The 19,464-nt window shown below is 35.0% G+C and overlaps 1 protein-coding gene across 2 annotated transcripts in view; it reads left to right on the forward strand.

Annotated features, from left to right (window-relative positions):
* The window catches only part of CFAP20DC (CFAP20 domain containing), an 86,654-nt gene extending 67,619 nt beyond the window's left edge, over positions 1 to 19,035 (forward strand). For both annotated transcript variants that reach the window (XM_064453604.1, XM_064453603.1), the window contains 2 exons: positions 13,508 to 13,599; positions 18,564 to 19,035. In XM_064453604.1, coding sequence (XP_064309674.1) covers positions 13,508 to 13,599; positions 18,564 to 18,676 — 205 coding nt within the window. In that variant the 3' untranslated portion in view covers positions 18,677 to 19,035. The remainder of the gene's footprint in view (positions 1 to 13,507; positions 13,600 to 18,563) is intronic.
* Positions 19,036 to 19,464: the final 429 nt, after the last annotated feature.

Consider the following 19,464-nt stretch of genomic DNA (forward strand, 5'->3'; position numbering starts at 1 on the left):
CTTAAATTTCTGTAGAAATCATTTCTGAGAAATGCAGGCAAAGGCAAAGTATTCATAAAATACCTGACTTGAAAGTGCCTCATAAATTCAGTAGCCCTTGTGAACTGCCAGAAAAGCATTATTGGGCTGTAAATACAGAAGATGACAAAATTACGAGGTCGGTTTGCATCATGATATAAAAACTGGAGATTATGTGACTTGAATACCATTATTGACATCATTACCTTTCATTTATGATGGAAAACTCTGTAATATTTTTCACAAAGAGTGTATACCTAAACGAGAGGGAGATAAAATTAATGGCAATTCTATAACTTAGTTCCTGAAGTGTTTTTAAAGCCAATTTTAACAAGTAGTATAGTATGTGAGCAACTGGAAAATGTCTAAATCTTTCTAAGCCTGCTGTAGCTAAGCAGGGGAACACACAGAATATTTGAAAAAAATTATATATCCTATGTAGATAAGTGGCTATAAATGCCATGGCATGAAGACAGTTACATGACGCACTTACTGAAACAACAAATAGTTTGTTGTAATGAGTGATAAAGAATTTGACAGGTCTCAAGTAACTTTAAAAAGTGTAGTGGTGATATTTTCTGGGGAATGAAAAGAGAGCAATGTGGAAGCTATTGTCCAGTAAATGTAGCTTCTGTCTATAATAAGATAAAAGAACAAGCCAGGAAAGAAAGCACCTGTGAAGATAATGGAAATGTAGTCAATAAAAAGACCCAGCTAGACTAATTTTCTATTGGTTCCACTGGGTAAAGGTCGTAAGTCTGCCAAGAATATTGCTACTGCAATACAAATCACCCCCACATCATGCTGCTTTGCAAGGCATAGAACCAGTTAATGAAAGGAGACAGAATGACTGCAGAGGCTACAGAGCCAGATGAGCAAGATGATGTGCAGTGTTTCAAGCCTTAGCTATGCACTTCCCACTGACTGATGTGCTGTATGGTCCTGGCTGAATATCAGAATTGCTCTCCTCTCTCCAAATAGGAAGCTGTAACTATCTATGTTACTTCTTCCTCCAGTGCAGGGGCTGGAAATTGCTATGTACCCTGCACCTACTTAGTAAGCATTTGTCCTCCAAAGTATTTGTGTGTCATAGAAGGTTTGAAAGTTTCATTAAAGGCAATGCTGAAAGGAAGTAAATATCCTAAAGGAATTTCATCCATACTGAACTGCAAAATGTGGAGCTGCTTTCTGAAAAAGATCACTTGAGCCTAATTTTATTAATAGCTTTTCTGAACTACAGATGCTCTCCAGAAAATTTATTTCTGATAAAAGCTGATTTTTCCATCTTTGAGAGAGAGGTTTTTTTATAAGTTGAAACCTAGCTTTATAAGAATTGCCTCACCAGATCTCTGTTGGCATCCTACTCAACTCTTCCCAAGCTACCAAATAAAATTTGTTCCTCTGAAGTTCAAACAGCTGTTCCCCAGAAACCACACTAAAGTAGGACACAAATGTTTCAGCATTTCATTGGGTGTCCTTTCACAAGAAGTGTATTTTACTTAAGCAATTTCATGCAAAATGTACACAGCCAAATTTCCAGTTAGGTTTTACCCAGACATTTAACTCTGTGTGTTTAAAATAAGAAAAATGTATTCCTATCATGAATTGTGGGCACAGAGATTTTATGATAGTAAATGCCTGATTTGGACTATGGCCAAAAATGTAAGATGAACACAGGCCTCATTTTATGAGAAAGTTTGTGGTCTCAAACCAAAGAAAGAGTAATCAAGCTGTTTCATTCACAAATGAAAGTAATTTTTAAACTGAAGTTTAATTTGTTGGCCCTATTAATGGCTGATGGGTTTCATATGTTAATAGCTCTAAAATCAACAGCCTCCACAAACTTCTCCATATATGTGGGGCTGACAGCTTTTCAAAGGGTTGATGGAACCTGCAGAAGTTAATTAGTATATCAGTCAATGAAAATGATCTTTTGAAGTCTGTGCCTCTGCTGTGGGCTTAGTGAAGGCTACCTGCACAGAATTACCAGGAGTAAATAGGACTGTACTCCCTTGTTAGCTCCACCTCTCTTCTCTGCGCTGCTGGAAGCTCACGCTTGCAAGGTTGGTATGTGGAGGTGCGCATGCATCAGTATATAGTGTACCCTCCCTGTTCAGCCCTATGTGTTGGAATTCGCCCCACCTGATGGGTGATCATGACCCAGTGTGGGGACAGGAGGGGAGTCTTAAGCCTCCTTGCTGATACTGAGCATCCATCTGTACCTGATGATGTAGATTGTCAGCCCCAAAACCCCAGCAAGAATGTGAAGAAGCAACGAGATGTCATTTTGTCAGGTTCTCATCTACCCTGTCCAGTGTCTTGTTCTTCCCCATGACCCTCTGACCTGCTTCTGTGGAGATTATCTCCATAGGTTTTGCTATGAAAAGGGAGTATTACAGTTGTTCTGAAGTGATAGGATTCAGGACCATCCTCAAGCCCATCCAGTACCTAACCTGTAAAATAAGCTAGATTTATCTGCTCTGTACATGCAAGTCAGTTGCTTTTTCAATGGGATTTTTTGTGTTTAGATTAGATCCCATCAGTGGTTTTGTTGTAAATAAAAAATAAGCCTCTTAAAACTAAGGAGCATATGAGGTCATTTGTATTTTAAGGAAGACCAGGAATATTTTCAAGTGTTTACTAAAATTGCTAAATGAAAATATGATGCAATTCAGGCTAGCATTTTGTCTAGATTTATGTTTTATCTATAAAAAGTGTCACCACTGTACTGTGGTTTAAATCCTTTCTAGCTTTGCCACTTGTGGATGTGATATAAAGTTTCTTGTATCTATAATTGGCTGATAAGGGCCTGCAGTCTTTGACAAATGATTAATAGCCACTGACCTCACTTCACATGGGCTTGGTGCAGGCTGACTAAAGCAAACTGTCTTGTCATTGTAACCTACATGTGTTACATTAGACTGATCAGGGTATCATCATTCTTCTCTCCCCTAGAATAAAAAAGAAAAAAAGGCAAAAAACGCAGTAAAGTTTTCTTCCCTTTTTTTGGTAAAGGTGTTTCTCTGATTATGATAAACATTATAGATTTGAGACTTACCATCACAAAAGAAATGTTTCATTGACTTGCATGTTAACGTATTTGAGGAGGACAATAACTATAAACTTTTCTGAAGAAGTTGTAGGTTTTGCCTTAAAATTAAAGCAGAACCCATATCCTTAATAGTACTTTATCAAACAATGGGATTTTTTATTTTTATAATGATATGCATGCATAGTAGTTCAGATAATCATGAAATGGATAAACATATTTCTTTAACTAAATACATGTTGACTTCTTTTCAAACTTGATTATTTGTGAAGTTCTGGTAAATAGGTTAAATATAATGAACACCACTTTCTATGCTTAACTGACCACTATTGATTTTAGGAAATAAATTATTTATTTTACTTTGCTTAAAAGTTTTTGCTACAGAAGTCTTTTTTTTAGAACCTATTGTTGCCATAAATGTTGCCATTATCATGGCACCTGAAATGTACATAATATATCAATGATTCCAGCACAAAAACACGTGCACTGCAAACTCTCAGATATTAGAAGTATGTTCAGCTTTGAAACTACCATTCAAGCACTCTGATCTGTTCCAGGTGAAAATTAAACATTCCAATAGCTGATGCATGTGTTATAATACTATTGAGAGATTCAGCAAGATGAAACTCACCTGCAAAATGGAGGAGAAAAAGAAGGATTGTAGTTATAACATTTATTTGCACTATACCAGAACTTCTCCAACAGGCATGCTGCAAAATACAGACACAAAATATCTGTCTCCCGTATTTGCAAGGAAAGGCTTAAATAGCAGAACAATTTAAAGTTAAGAAGCAAATTTAAAGATGGAGTTTTGCAAACAAAGAAGCATATTTATTTTTACGATTCATTACAAGACCAAAGTCATACGCTGCCATTACTTCTGCAAAATAGACAATATTATATTATGAAGTATTATAAAATTACACAACAGTTGTCAAAATAAGTGAACAAGAACAATGTATCAGAAAATGTACTTTGATTTTTCATTGTATTGTTCAGTTACTTTACTCATCACAAAATAGAGTAATTTGCAATAGGTCTCCCAGTCATTAATCTGAATTAGCAAAGTTCTGCTGCATTTGTCAGGCTATAATATGCATGAAAAAGAACATGACAAACGAAGCAAACAGCACAGGAAACGTCTAATTGAAAAGGTTAAATTTTTTAATCATGATGGTAAAAAGCTAAGCTGCAGAAAGGTTGTTGAGAACCAAGTGGCTAACATGTAAAAGCTTGTTAAAATAATCCAAAAATGGCTTTCCCTTGTATGGGAAGCTGAGAAAATGTGAACATGGCAGCATAGACACTAAGGGCTTGAATATAAAACGTGCCAAATGCTTCCAAAGATGCAGTTGCATCTATGTTAATATAGGGTAGGTTATATCTTTTTTTTTTTGTAGCTTCAGGACTTATTGAGAATATTTTTTATTTGTTCCACCCTTTTTCTGAATATTCCTGGGCCATTCAGAGTTGTCTGACTGTGCTTATATGTAGAGATGGAAAATAGGCAGTAAAAGATTTTACATGCCTCTAAAATCTCTTAGATTGAAAGGAAGAGATAGGTTACAAGTCTGGGATTCCTGGTTCATAGTGTATTGCAATCTCTCTTTCAGTACTCAGCTGAACTGTTGCTATGGCTCTTTGCCAGTGTGTCTTCTTCCAGGGGATCTCCAGTGCTTATGGATGACAAGACACTTTGGTCCAGCCACAAGCCAGCGTCTAAGGTCTCTTTCCAACTTCTGACAGCTCTTAGAGCCTTGGGATTTCAGGGTACTTCACAGGGCAGGCAAGCTTCCACATTGGTTTTTACCAGTTGTATTTTTCCCTTTTCTGGAGAGAAGCAGCTTATTATCATTAACCAGCCCCCCATCTATGGAAATACATATTTATTCCTCCATCCTACTTCTGAACTGGAAGCTTATTTAAAAACAGACAAATCAGGCTCCCTGACTGACATTCCATATACATATAACATTTTCTTATAGAGCAAAACTGTCTGGGTTTTGAAGGGCACAAATGCCCACACCTCCCATCCCTGCTATTCTGGTATCATTTGTGGAAGAGTGTTGGTTCTGATTCCTTTATGGTGTTTTACATTTGTTGTTGACAGAACTTGATGGTTTTGAAGAATTAAACTGGGGCAGCATACTTCTCACTTTGTGGTAATGATGAAGTTTCCAGCTTCATGCTGTGCCATTCATTCCATTAATATACTAAAAGGTCAGAGTTCTCCTGCATACATTTGTTTTTTTTACTTTTCTGAAAAAGAAACGTAGTTTTCACAGACTGGGAGCATTCAACAGCACCACCTTTAACACGTTTGACAATATTAGTGTTCTGTTGAGTCATGTGTCTCCGTTAATTTTTAAAAGCCCTCTGGCTCCATGTCATCCATTAAAAAGCTAAATGGGATGCAGTCGACATCCAGAATGGACAGAACAGTAAGATGCTGTTGGTGGCTGGCTGTGGAGAAAAGGAATTACTTTAATTGCAACAACACTCATTAAGTACTAGATTCAGGTGTTTCCTGAACTGGTGGAATATTAAAATATATTTTTTAAATGAAAGGTTTATTTAATTTGAAAAAATATGTAAAAAAGGAAGCTCGCCCTACCTAATGGACACTTCATTAAATGTGGAAATCCACTTGATTTACTGATCAATGACTATCTGATGTAGTTATTAGAATTTACTTGCTTAAGATTAGATTAATATGAAGGAATTTTAACACACCTTTGCAAATTCATTACTTCCAATTTATAGAGCTCATCTTCTGATAAATGAAACAAAACCAGCAAAGAAGAAAGGGTTAGTATTTTACTTAAATTAAATGAGCAAACACTGGTTTTCTCTATTGGTGTCATTTATATTCCTAGTGAATATTGAAACTATAATCTAGCCAGCAAGCTAATGTGGTGATGAACTAGAAGTTTAGTCTTTAAGCAAATTCCAATGTTACTGTCATTTAACAGAAGCTATGGTAGAAGTTCCATGTATTTAATGTCAAAACATTGACCAAACAGCACGATATATTCATTACTAAGCTGTTAAAGCTCCAAACTTAGGTCATTTTTATTTTTAGGTTGTTGTAGATGACAGTGTATGGTTTTAATAACCTGCACAAATTTATCATTTGAACATTGATAATGAAAGAAAAATGGGATAGCATTAACAGGTCAAACTTTCAGCTAATGCCAGTCAGCATGATTATACTGTACACACTTGTAATAGCACCTTACACTATCTAAATATCTCGTTTAGTAAGTAGAATTCATATCTCCTTTGTTATCCTTGAATCTAATCTAGCACCCATAAACCAGTTTATTTACAGATTTAAGACCTTAAAAGCAGATTCAAGTCTTCCATGTACAGTTGCACTTGTACTTTTTATCATCTATTTTTAGTTACTAATTAATTGAAAAATAATTTCATTAGTTTTTAAGGAGGTGTCTCTGCCTCCATTAGAAGTATGGTGTTTGGCAGACTGGACTTGCTGAAGTGGTTTTCAGGAAGGAAAAATGCATTCTGTAAATATGCTTGTGGTTTTCTAAATCTTAGTGCTAGCAAAAAAAGGAAGTTCCAGTAAGGCATACAGTAAATGAAGATATTATGTATTAGGGATGGAATGAATCTGTCACTTTGACAGATTGTGAGGCAAAGAACAGATTAACAGATTACTCATAGTCAGAATGCAGCTCACTGAAAAATGTGCAGGAAATGATAAGTGTTGGTTTGTGCTGATTTAATGATATTTTGAAACTCCAATAACACTCTAGGAGAATAATACAATGCAGCTCATGGCTTGCAGTTTTTTAATCACCAATGTATTTCCAGATTGCCCTTAAATACTTGGGATATTTCTTTTTAAAATGGAGATTTCAATTAATGCAAAGTCATATGGACATGTATATTTATGTTATTTTTCAAGATTTTTATTAAAATGTGCATTCAAAAATCCTTGATTTCTTTGTATAAGTGTACTCTATATTCTTTTGATAGCATATCATCTTCTTCAGTATACTCGCTCAGTTTTCTATTAAAAAGATACTGTTTTCCCACCTTGAGAATAACTGAACAGTTACTGATGTATGAATTAATATTGAATGTTTCTTGGTTTATGGCATATTTATGTAAGTACTTCAAGAATTTTCAAAAATCAAAATTGTTTGAAGAATTTTAGATACAATAATGGACAATTTAAAGCTAAGATGACTTCGCAATTATTCCAGACATATATAGTGGCAGGACCTGAAATTTGATTTCAACATTTTCACATATGATAACACAAACACATCTTATTGTTAATAGCCTTCATAAGTCCTTACTTCACTACTGAAACTGTTGTTGAAGGGTTTATTTCTATGGAAATGCTTATATTAAAAAAACTCTCCCGTGATGCATACATCATTCATACATTACAAAGCAGAGCTCAAATAGGTGTGTATAGGTAATCTGATTTAAGTTAATGAAGTTGCACATCTGTGTGAAGTTCAGCAGATATGTAAATAATGTAAAATTCAGCTCTGCTAATCTAGAGGAGCCTAAGAATACATGCTCCAAAAAAGTTGTAGCAGGGAATGGGTGAGGGGTGTTAAAAAGCTATATGACTTTTTGTTGATTTATGTATGAACTGAACTAGTCACTAACAACCTTCCTTAAACAGATCTAATTAAGAATCCAAACACATGAGAAAAATAGGTCTTCATCTTAGCAGAACTGAATATTTAGGCTATACTGAACTATACTTGTGATACGAGCTGGCACTTTGCATTCAGTGGGTCATGGTAAGGTATTACTTATTCACTTGGAACATTTGCAGCAGAATTTTCTTCATGTGGTATTAAATATTACTCATATAACAGAAGTATATGCTGAGATTTTAGTTGATAGTTGCACAAGATGTCAAGAATTGGTCCTTTTTTCCTTAAAATATTGTTATACTCTTGATTCGTACATTGGCATTCTCTGACCCTCCACAGAACTAGTCGAATTATCCACTGTAAAAAATAATTCAGCAAATGTGCTCCTCTTATTATCACTCAGGCATGAGCCAGTTCTCCTCTAGTATTCATAAAGATCTGCTAAGTAGTTCACGCAGTTAAATATAATCTCTTGTGTTCTTTATTGATTGTACTCCTCAAATGCTTAATAGTCTGTCAGTCTGATGTGCTCTTAATGATACAAAACTGATGTTGTTTTTTCATTCCCTGATTTGATACAATGTAGCCCTTGCCTTACATTTTTAAGTATACTGCCAGGCTGACCGAATAATTTGAATGTTCCTTTTAATTCCTGCATAGATTGTTGGACAAAACCCTACCAAAACTTCAATGCATTTTATTTTTTTAATAATGTGGATTAAATTATTCCATTGATTTAAATAATATAAATAAAATCTGTTCCAAAAGAAATGTGATTAATTATGATATCTCAGTTCACAGCAATGTTAAAAATTTTTATACTGAATGATTTGCCATTTTCTCAGTCCAGCCAGTAGGATAGGCTAAAAAGCAAAAATACTTTGAATTTTTACAGATATCAAAGTTATTCAGTAAGATATAAATCAAAACCCTCTGATTCTTTGGATTTCTGTTGAGGATAAAAATTTTGATACATTGTCATTGATATGTGCTACTTAATAAAGCATCACTAATTCTCTCAACAGATTTTACTGATGGATGCCATTTTCTGAAAATTTAATGTATTAAAATAAAACTGAAACTTATGTTCATAAGTCCAAAAGATTCTTTTGTTTTCCATAACAATTCAGCAATCATGTGATATTTCAATATACAACAACCATTTTCAGAAAGTACTTTCTAAGAAAAGACCATAATATAGCAAGATATTTTGGTATGGGGAGTAGCTTTCAGAAAAATGGATTTCAGTGCAGTCACTAAAGGTGCATGATGCTTTGAATGTGTGTGGAAGCTATTCTGAGCCTTCATATGACACAACTCACAATGTCAAAAGACAGTACTTGGCATTCCACATCCTTATCGGGAAAGTTCTACATAGTTTATTGCATGTCGATTGTATTAATTGCAGCTGGAGGCATTGATAGCATAAATAGAGTGCCTTTAATTAGTCAGAATGCATGATTAGCTTTTCTGTTTTAAGGAGATAAACTAGCTTCTTAAAGAAGTTCCCAAAAATAATACTTTTTATTCAGTCAGAATAAAAACACAATAAATGGGAACACAGGCCACAGTCTGCATTTCTCAGAATATTGCTGGTTGTCTCCATGCTGGGCTCTACTTTCAGGCAAGGTCTACATATTTTTAGGATTTTTTTTTAATTAACTCTCATACGCTCTCTCTCACACACATGCTTTAGCTGCTTCCTAAAAGCAACTGCAGATTTCATTGTGGAAGAGTCTGTCTTGACTGCTAGACTACAGCACCTATTAGAATTGCCACTGCAGTTCCGCTTTTCAGAGGTTTATCAATCAACTGTCAATATTTACTCTCTACTGCAGTTTTTCCAAGAAGATTTCAGCACTCATGAGATATTTTTTCCCCCCCAAGGTTTCAGAAAAAGTTCATTTAGACATGGTTAAGTAACACATAGAAGCAATAAACCAGTTTTTAATATATATTATATAAAATGTTTCAACTTTAAAAGTAATATTAAGTCAACAATGAATCCTTCGTACTGTAGTGTTTTGATTACTTGTCTTGCTGGGAGGGGTTTGAACAGCAAAACTATTAGGTTTTTGTGGACATTGAGAGAAAAAAAACATGAACTGAACGTAGACTGACTTACTAGGAAATACTAAACACTCGAACACATCTCTTGTTGCCTCTGTCAGAAATAAACAGTCTTTTGCCTCCCTTTAGAACCATCAAAATTGCTAGATCTTACACTTGCACCTACTAGAGAAAATAATAATTCATCTAGTAAACCAGATGCATCAAAATAAATATAAAGATGAAACTGAAAAAGTCCTTTACATAAGAATTTACTTCAGTAAATGAAGGACAAAACCAAAGACAAAATCATCCAGCTACTCATAGATCATCCCATCTCTGATTTCTCAGACTTGATCTTTCAGGAAGATATTCCAGAGATGAGACCTCAAACTAAAATTCATAAATTTCCTGAGTAATAAGAACTATTAGTTTAACAGAAATGCTGGTTCAATGATATATGATTACCTTCCTCCCTCAATGTTCTCTAAATGAATTGTCTCTTTCTTTTCCATTGGAGGTAATTGCCTTATTATCTTTCTTTCCTTCTTACTAACATCCTCTCCACTCTCTAGGTACCAGCTATTTATTTTCTTCAGAAAGTCTCTGATACATATTTTATATGAAAAACACGTATCTCCAAACTCTTCTGTTTTGTGCAAGACCTGAAGAACTGCATATATACTCTAAAGCTTCTTTACTTCTCTGACTACATTTGCTGGTCTGACTGAGATAATTCTCTTTAGAAGCAAGCACTGTCTCTCCTCTGTCCTTGCACCACTTTTGCTTCAGCAGTCTTCCTAGCAGAAATATTCTAGTTCCCTGGATCTGAAACATCACTGTCTTTTAAAAAAGCTGTAGTGAATTTAGATGAAAGGGTAGCTTGGGAAGCAGAGATGTAGATTAGCACTAAGAGTTCTTCCCTACCTTCTCTAAAATTGCCACAGTTTCTCCAAGAGATTGCCTTTGCTGACATTGTGTTTCAGCGCAATTGTAGAGAATCAGATACATGATAATTCTTCATGCTGTCTGACCACATCATATGTGCATAGTCAGATTCTAGTGTTAGGCTTATGTTGGCAGATTCTGAGGCAGCACAAACCACACATGCAAGTAGCAGAAATGGAAAATGTATTCTACCATGCCACTGGATATCATAGCATATATTTAACTGTTATTCCTAAAAACCTTTGAAGCTTTGTTGTAAAAAAAGAGCCTTTGGCTGAATTCAGGGAGTACAAATATGGTGAGCAAAGACAGAGCGCTAATAATGAGATGTCTAGGCAAGTATATAGCTGTGTGGATTAGTCGTACCAGTTCTCACTGGCCTTAGCTGAACAGCAGAAGAGGAGAAGGATTGGTTGTGAAGTTGGCCATATATGTGAAAATAATATGATGGTACAAAAAAATTTTGAAGTATGTTTTTTACATATTGAAATGATGGAAAATTCAATATCTCTTCCTTTAAATGTGCTATACTACTTGCTGGATTTCTACACCAGCAGTTCTGTTTCCTGAGGCAGAAAATTAGTTTTTTCCATTTTGACTGCAAACAGATAGGTGGTTGTCCCCTGATTCACCCCAGATTATGCGTACATGCCAACAGGAGATGATGTGGAATCAATAACAAGTCTAGAAGTAGCAGAAAAACGAAGGGAAAAAAAAAGCAATTGGCATATTTTAGTAATTATAACACATGACTGAGCCTTGCCAGATTTCTGTGTCAGAAGCAAATCTTACATGAGATCATCAAGGCTTTTCAGAAAGTAGAAGTACATTACCTGTTTACTTGGTGTTGGACAATTGAGTTGAGACAACTACAGTCTGGCAATGTAAAGAAATCTGTCAAACTCTGGAAAATTTCATCCCTTCTAGGAGGAAGCTATGGATGTTGGAGTTACCTCCTCAGCTGTGGCTGATCTTCCTGGCCTCTAGCACAAGTTTGCATGCATGATGTTTTTGTGCCAGCTGTTGGAACATCCATGGCCAGACATAAGCTGAATCAACCCCAAACCGAGTTTAATTTACTTCATAGGGATGCACTGTTCCCACCAGCATGAAGTAAACATAGGGCAATTTAAAGACCCCTTTTCCCTTCCATTCCCCTTGCCTTGCAGTGAAACAGGTTGGTCAAAAAGGATAGATCTGTTTCTATCAAAATGAGATGACTTACTGAGGTCCCTTTAATTCTGTGTTCTAGTGTTAACTTGCAGTTATTCAGTCTAGTTAGTGACTATATGGAAGCTTTAATGTATTACAGCTCTTTGCTGCTGAAAAGGAGATGGGAACTTAAGGAAGCATCAGCTACGCACAGTGTAGAGAGATTAGTTTCATATATGAAAAGAATTACAAGATGTGATTACCTGCACAAGGAATGTCTGAAGTTTGTGACTTAGATGTGTCCTTCCAGGGCTATCTTTCTCTGACTGATAGTGTAATGTGAGTGACCTCTTATTCTTGTGTTTCCTACTCCCTTTTTCAGTGAACAAGTCTGCAGTTCAGTTTGCAGTAAAAAATAACAATAAAAATGACTGCTCTGTTTTCCTTTCTTTGAGCTGTAATAATCAAAAACAGTGTATCATAAAGTGTTGCATGTGAAATGAACATTGAACTTTGCATGAATGTATGATAATGTGAAAATAATCTTTAAAAGCTATCACAAAGTAGTTCAGGAGAGGCAAAAATTGCCCATTAATTGAACAGGTGACGAAGGTCTGTACTCTCTCCTCTGTGATAAAGATCCCATCAAAACTTTTTTTTAATAGAAGCAAAATAGATATGTGACAGCTATGATGAGTCCTCTGCGTAGTCTTAGCAGTAGCTAAAATAATGTTATGTTCAATAAATTTTTTATTTATAACATATAACGTTTTATAGCAATAAAAAATTGTTACAATTGTTTATAAGTTTTTTCAGTATCAACAATTCTATCAACAAAAAGATCCTGACTTAATCTAATGCTTCCTTCTAAAAAACACTAGAAAATTGTTAGTAGGTTCTTAGCTCTGATCACTCATTCCATCCATTTTCAATAAATATTGAAAATTTTTAAAGGTAAATTAAACTGGAAAGATTCAATTATTTAATACAAATCAGCTGTCCCACAGTTTATGAGCACTGAGTTGGTATCGCTCTATTGGTGGCATCCATCTCATGACTAAGCTCAGCTCTAACTCACCAGCCATCCAGGCTGCGAAAGATACAGCACTTGCTGTGTCTCCCTATTACAGGGGGCTCCAGGCAGTGCCGAGTGAGGGGTAAGCAAACACATCTCTTGTGATTATCCTTAAGCCTTTTTCCTCTAGAGAGGGTAAAGATTTTTAATCAAATTGATCTCCACAGTCTCTCATCAAACACAGGTTGTTCATCTCACGTCTTTAGTCCTCAAAAAATATTCTCAAAATAGGCTTTCAAAGTATAGCTCTGTGGATTATGGGTCACACCTCATGTACACCTTTTGCTGAGAAAGCAATACCAGCTGAAATCTGTGAAGCAAACCTGACTTAAAACACAGATCTGTAGTGTGAACAGAACAGGTGAAAAGGTGAAGGAAGGAAGAAGCCTTAACGTTTAAGAACTGTATTAACTCTAAATTTTATTTTTATAATAATAAAAACCAGCTTGATTTTGTTTTATCATGCTCAACAATCTGCAATTTCCTTTGAAATTTTTTTTAATAATCAATAGAATTAGAACAAATAGGAACACAAACTGTGCTTTTTTGAATGCTATTTTGATTTGTATTTTTCAGGGACTGGTTGAACGTGTACAGTCCCCCCATCATTCCTGGAAGCCAACAACTGGAAGAGCACACTAAGTCTTCAACAAATCAGAGTATTCCAGGTAGGAATTTATGAAGACAATGAAAAGGACCTGGTTAGAAAGACGTTTCTAAATGCTGTTTCTGTAGTCCTGGTGCTGCTTTTTCATAGTTTTCTGTACTGCTACATTTTGGTTCCAAGTTCTCTTATTTGTTATTCTTAGCTCAAGCTAGCAGAGTTTTGCATGCAGTATTATTTGCCTCTGATAGAAGAATAACTTATGTAGTTGCAGTTCCCTAATGTTTTGGCTTGATATGGATTACTCATACAAAACACATCTTATTTGCTTTAAATAAGGAATTTATGCTAGTAGGGATGGCAAGCCTATGAAAGAAAGAACACAAAGACTGAACATTCTTATTCAGAAGCACAACTACACTTACGTAAATGATACTTCTGAAGAAAAATTTCATATTTAGCCTTAAATGAAATCTCAGCATGATATCCTGAGTGAAGACTGTTGTCACCACCTGAAGTGTTACAGGTTTTTGTTTATTAATGGTGTTTGCTTAGGGAATGGCAAAAAACTGGAAAGTCAACAACAATAGAATAAAACAAATACCTTGTTTTCTTCAAACGCCCTTTTTCTTTTCTGTTTTCTTAGGAAACAGGGTAAATATCCACATTTTTCTTTAAGTCTGGGGAATTCAATGTGAAATCTCATAAATCTGACCTGTGTATTATGGCTGCCCAAGGGATGAAGATGTCTCAGTGATTTACTGTCTAAAATAGAGTATGCCCCTGAAATTGGGAATATTTTCATAGATGTATATTTGTAATTGTTCATGACAGCAAAACGGAATTTCACTGTCAGGAAGGGGCCTTACTTTGAAGAATCAAATAATATGTTTTGTTAAGGGTCCTCAGTAAGCCAAAGAGAATTGGACAGTAATCCTTGAGTTAAAGGTATGTTGGATATAAATTTGTGATAGGTCTCTGAGAAGTTTTTTATGTTAGTATTATGAAATCCAAGGCTTGCTGCAGTAAAGCTAGAATTTCTGTAAATTTTAAAAATTGGATTATTATCTTTAAAAAGCTTTTAAAAAGATACATACTTGGCAATTTCTTGTATTCCTCCTGCTATTCACACTAGAATTCTAAACTGTTTTGTAAATTGTTCCTAAACTCTTTTTCCTTTATGCTGGAATATTTTATATTATGTCTCCATGATTGCACATTTGGAGAACAGAAAATCTCTATATACCATAGCTTTTTATTTTGTTTTATTATTTTTGTGACTTTATTCAATCAAATAAAATTCTGACTCATGTGTATGTATGATATTTGAAATTCTGATAACTTCACACAGAAACTTTTCTATCTTCAAATACTCCAAAAAAACTGCCATAGTGTTGAAGTGATCAAGCTTTGTTTCCCCAAGAAGTTGGAGGAAAAAAAGAGAACAAAGCCACTCCATGACCTTCCCCCCCCAAACAGGACAGTTTGGATTTTTTTCTGAACTACTAGACACACATCCCTATTAAAGTAGCAGAGAAGCAGAGTAATCATAGCAGCTCTCAGTAGGGGAGGCCTGAGTGGTAAAGTAAGGGGGTACCTGTACAATATACAGCATCTTCAAGCAACTCCAAACCTCCCTTTCTGATTGCTTGCAGTCCTTGGAAAATAATGTCCTTGCACTATATTGAGAAAAACTGACATGGTTTTGCTCACATAAAAGATATGCTTAAGTTAAACACAGATCTTTGGACATCATATGGTGGTGTGTGAAAATGCAGTGCCGTGTAATACATGCTTATCAGATCAGATTGTACCCATCAAACGTTAGAATCTGTGTGTTCTAGGTATCTTGGTTTAAAAAAATCTTGATGGACCATGGTAAGTAGGTGAAGTACCATTTTTCAAAGAGATGCTAAATAGGTCTTGTCCTGTGATACATCTCTAGCACTTCGGAAAAAACTTTTTTTTCATTAGTCACTTCACTTGAGATTAGTTATTTGTGTGACAAAAGAACTGTTTTATTACTGACAATCAAGTACAAGATCTGATCATTAAACTGAATGCTCAAATTTGTTCCAGAAAATTCTGCTGCCCTACTCACTTTTTTTTTTGAAGTATCACCTTAGAAAATTAGTTATGTCTCATGTTGGGAAGTGACTTAAGTGTCACAAGGTTATTTTGCGTGTGTGCAGTTTTCCAGTATTCCAGGTATCACAGGATAACAAAAGCATATTATCAGTACTGAAAATCTGCAGATTCAATATATTAATTTTATCTAAAAGCATCCTTAAAGAAAAATACATAGTGTAGCATTAGTATATTTACAAAAATTCTTTACTTCTTATATTTAGAAAAAATCTTTAAGTTGGGGCACAACTTTGGGAAAAAAAAAGGCAATTCTTCTTTAAGAAAGCATTTTACTCTTTAGTTCATTTCTTAATATTTGCACCATCTATAGTACATAGTTAAATAGGGTGATGCAATGAGTAGTAGTCTGCTATTCAACAGGTTTCACAAGACAAGAGGAAAATTTAGAGTCATAAATATGATAAATTTCCATAGATTTTTCCCTTATTGGGCATTGGTATTTCTGATTCCAAGACAATTTCATTTATCTTGACAGAACAAGTCATACAAGGAATATTCCACAGTAAGGGACAAAGGCAGAGTCATAAATTCTCTGGAACTTACTTTATTGTATCTCGTTATTTGTCTTAAGATAGTGCTCTAGGAACCACAGCACTAAACAGTCTTCTTTCTTGGACTACAGCTGTTGTCAATAGTCATATGGTAACCCTGCAGTACATAATTACAGTATAGATTTGAGCACTGTAGTTCAATGTTCAAGGATCATATCAGAGAAAATATTAGTGTTCTTTTCATCATCCCTTCTGCTGACAGCCAATGGTTAATTTTATAGTGATTTAAGAACAAAAGCTTTGATTTTCCTTTCACCATCATATTCAAATTAAACTGCCAAGGGCTTTTTTCATGCAATCCTGGGCAACTTTAACCTCACAACTGTGGATGGTGGCAGCATAAACAGCTATGAAAATTTTCTTTGAAAGTGATTTGTTTATCAGTTAATTTGGCCATGGACACTTAATTCCTACATACATCAGGTTGCAGACAACACGCCATTTGAAAGTAGAAAGATGCCTTCTATCACAACCATTACACATTAATTGAGTCTTGTAGAAGAATATCACTTAATTTAATTAGTACTTCTTTTTAGGAAGTAGAAGAACAGAATTGAGGCTTTCGTATGGTTTTTTAATCTGTTCAAAACTGAATACTCCATGCTGCCATTGGAAATCCATTGCAACATCTAGAAATACCTTAAAATGCATTTGGGGATATTGTGAGATGCTGAAAGAAAGGAGCCTAACCTCCAAAACAAGATACATCTCAAAAGCTAAGTTCTCTTCTTGTTTACATGAAAATACATGCAGGGAATTATTGCTATAGAGGTGTAAATCTTGCTAGTCCTGGATGGAATCTAATTCTGGTTTGGTATGAATTTAAGGCATACAGGGAAAGAAGTACACACCCCTGATGAGTCTGAAGAATTTCTTATTCCTAAATCAAACCAGGGAGTGTACTGAGAGGCCAGTTCCTGGGTAGAGAGGGAAGGAGATTTAAGCTTAGAGAAGAAAAGAGAATCATTTTGAAGAGAAGCATAGGCAGGGAAAAGCAAAATAATAAAAGAAAGAATTCAATGGAAATAACGATGTGGTTCCAGGTGAAAATGTAAGGCTATGTGAGAAAACAAGGCATGAATACCATTTGCTTGTTTCCTGTGATGTGACGTGTAAAGACATTCAGTTCTACACCTTCCTTCTGTGGCTGCATAGTTTTTTCCCAAGAGCTATCCAAACAAAATATCTCAGTTAACCTCATTTAACTTAACCAGGCCTGATGAAGTACCCACAGCAAGGAGGGCAACAATTTAGCTTCACCGTTTTACCTTTGGTTACAGTAAGAGACAGTTTCTTTCTGATGGCATTTGTTAATGGTACTGAGGAATCAAAAATTAACACTCTTCCCAAATGATAAAGTGCACACTTCTTCTGTAGGCATTAAATGCACCAACCTACTTTCTGGTTTCTAGATAATGTAACCTACATATCGTTGTGTGATTCTGGCTGTAAATAGATTCTGAGCGTTGTGAAACTGCTGCTGTTAACGTAACAGGCCGTTACTTATTACGAAGTGTTAGGGCATACAAAGCATTCAGTTTGTATTAGCAGTCTGAGAACGAGATGAACATTTGTGATGAAATTTGAGATACAGATTGCGTTCAACTGTGCATTATTTCCTATCAAAAAGCTGTAGATCATATAACTTACATTTAGCTTATATGAAAGATAAACAGGTTTAGAAAAGGAGCTACAGTATATAAAGCATCTGTAATAAATGTCTGTATGGCTTTATCAGTGTATTTTAGGCTAAGGATTCATTTCTTTTACCTGAAAACATTCTTGCATTTTACATAACTTCAGACAACCTGAAGTTATTTAAAGATTTAAAAGATTTAAAGATTTAAAATTTTTATTGTCTGAAAGAATCTGATTTTGTCTCTGATACCGATAGCTCTTTTGTACAGGCTCACCTATACTGGACATTTAGGTGGCATATTAGACACCACACATTCAAATCCTTTCATTTTTACAGGCCTTAAGTGTACACTGACCGGCTCTGTTCATACTAAAACATTATTGTTTAAGAAAAATATCATTTAGGAATACTTTGATCCACTATCAGTAAAGGTACTTCTGGTGAACTGCCTCATTGGACTTCGTAAAGTCCAGTTGTTAAGCAAACTCTGACTGACATAATTTTACCTCAGCTAAATACAAGTCTTCAGAAATATAATAAAAATGTGAATTGCTGTTATCTTGAATGTAACAATTCAGAAGTCAAAAGATGATAGACTTTAAAGAAAAACTGTGCCACATCTGACAGACAGGTATTCCCATGTTACTGTCTAAGTGAATGATTTATTCTTACTTTTCACACTTAATGCAGGTGAAGATGACCTCAATGCTGAAGAAGATGAGGAAATGTTGACTCTTTTGTATGATCCATGTCTGAACTGTTACTTTGATCCAAATTCTGGGAAGTACTATGAACTGGCATAGTCAGATCATAGGAGAATATCGTTTTGTACTCAGAGTAAATTTATCTTTTAACTGTTTGTAAAGTGTGACTGAGCTGTATAATTTATCATGTAACTTAAAACTTGAATTAACCAATAGTTTTGAAATTGAATATATTTTGTAAATAGTGTCTTATTTTTATAGTTTTATATTAAGTTGTAATGCAGTGGAAAAATCACATAACATAAAAGTTCCTTGTGACTACAACATTTATTTGTTAGTTTAATTTATTTCCAATATTCAAAGGTTCTATATGGAAACAAATGAAGTTCAGTCAAGAGGGTTTGTGTTGTTCATCTGTAAATTATGGTTTTACTCAAATAAAATTAATTTTTTCATTACTTGCTTACTGTAGATTTTTAATCTGTTCTGAGCTACCTTATTCTTTGTACTCTAAGGTATTCAGTGTGTTGTACAAAGGCCACCGTTTCATAAGCTCATTCTCTCCCTTTGGTCATCAGAGAAAGCAGTATTTCCCTCATCTTCATGAAATTCTCTACTGTTGCATATTACAGTAATGGGATGATGTCAAAGCTTAGGCTGGTACAGCGTGTACCATGCAATGCACTTTAAGGTGTGTGCAAGGGCAGTTTATAGATGTAGACCACAACGAGTAAATGTGGCAGACTCTGAGAGTTCCGGCTACTGTCTACTTTACTGATGTAGTTTAACATAGGACTGCAGAGCAGTAAGAGTGATTGCTTCAGCACTCAAAAGCTGGAGCCTTGTTTCATGTAGGGCGAGAAGGTTTCTATATGATTCATATGGGA

The sequence above is a fragment of the Phalacrocorax carbo genome, chromosome 6 (assembly GCF_963921805.1).
Source record: "Phalacrocorax carbo chromosome 6, bPhaCar2.1, whole genome shotgun sequence".
Lineage (NCBI taxonomy): Eukaryota > Metazoa > Chordata > Aves > Suliformes > Phalacrocoracidae > Phalacrocorax > Phalacrocorax carbo.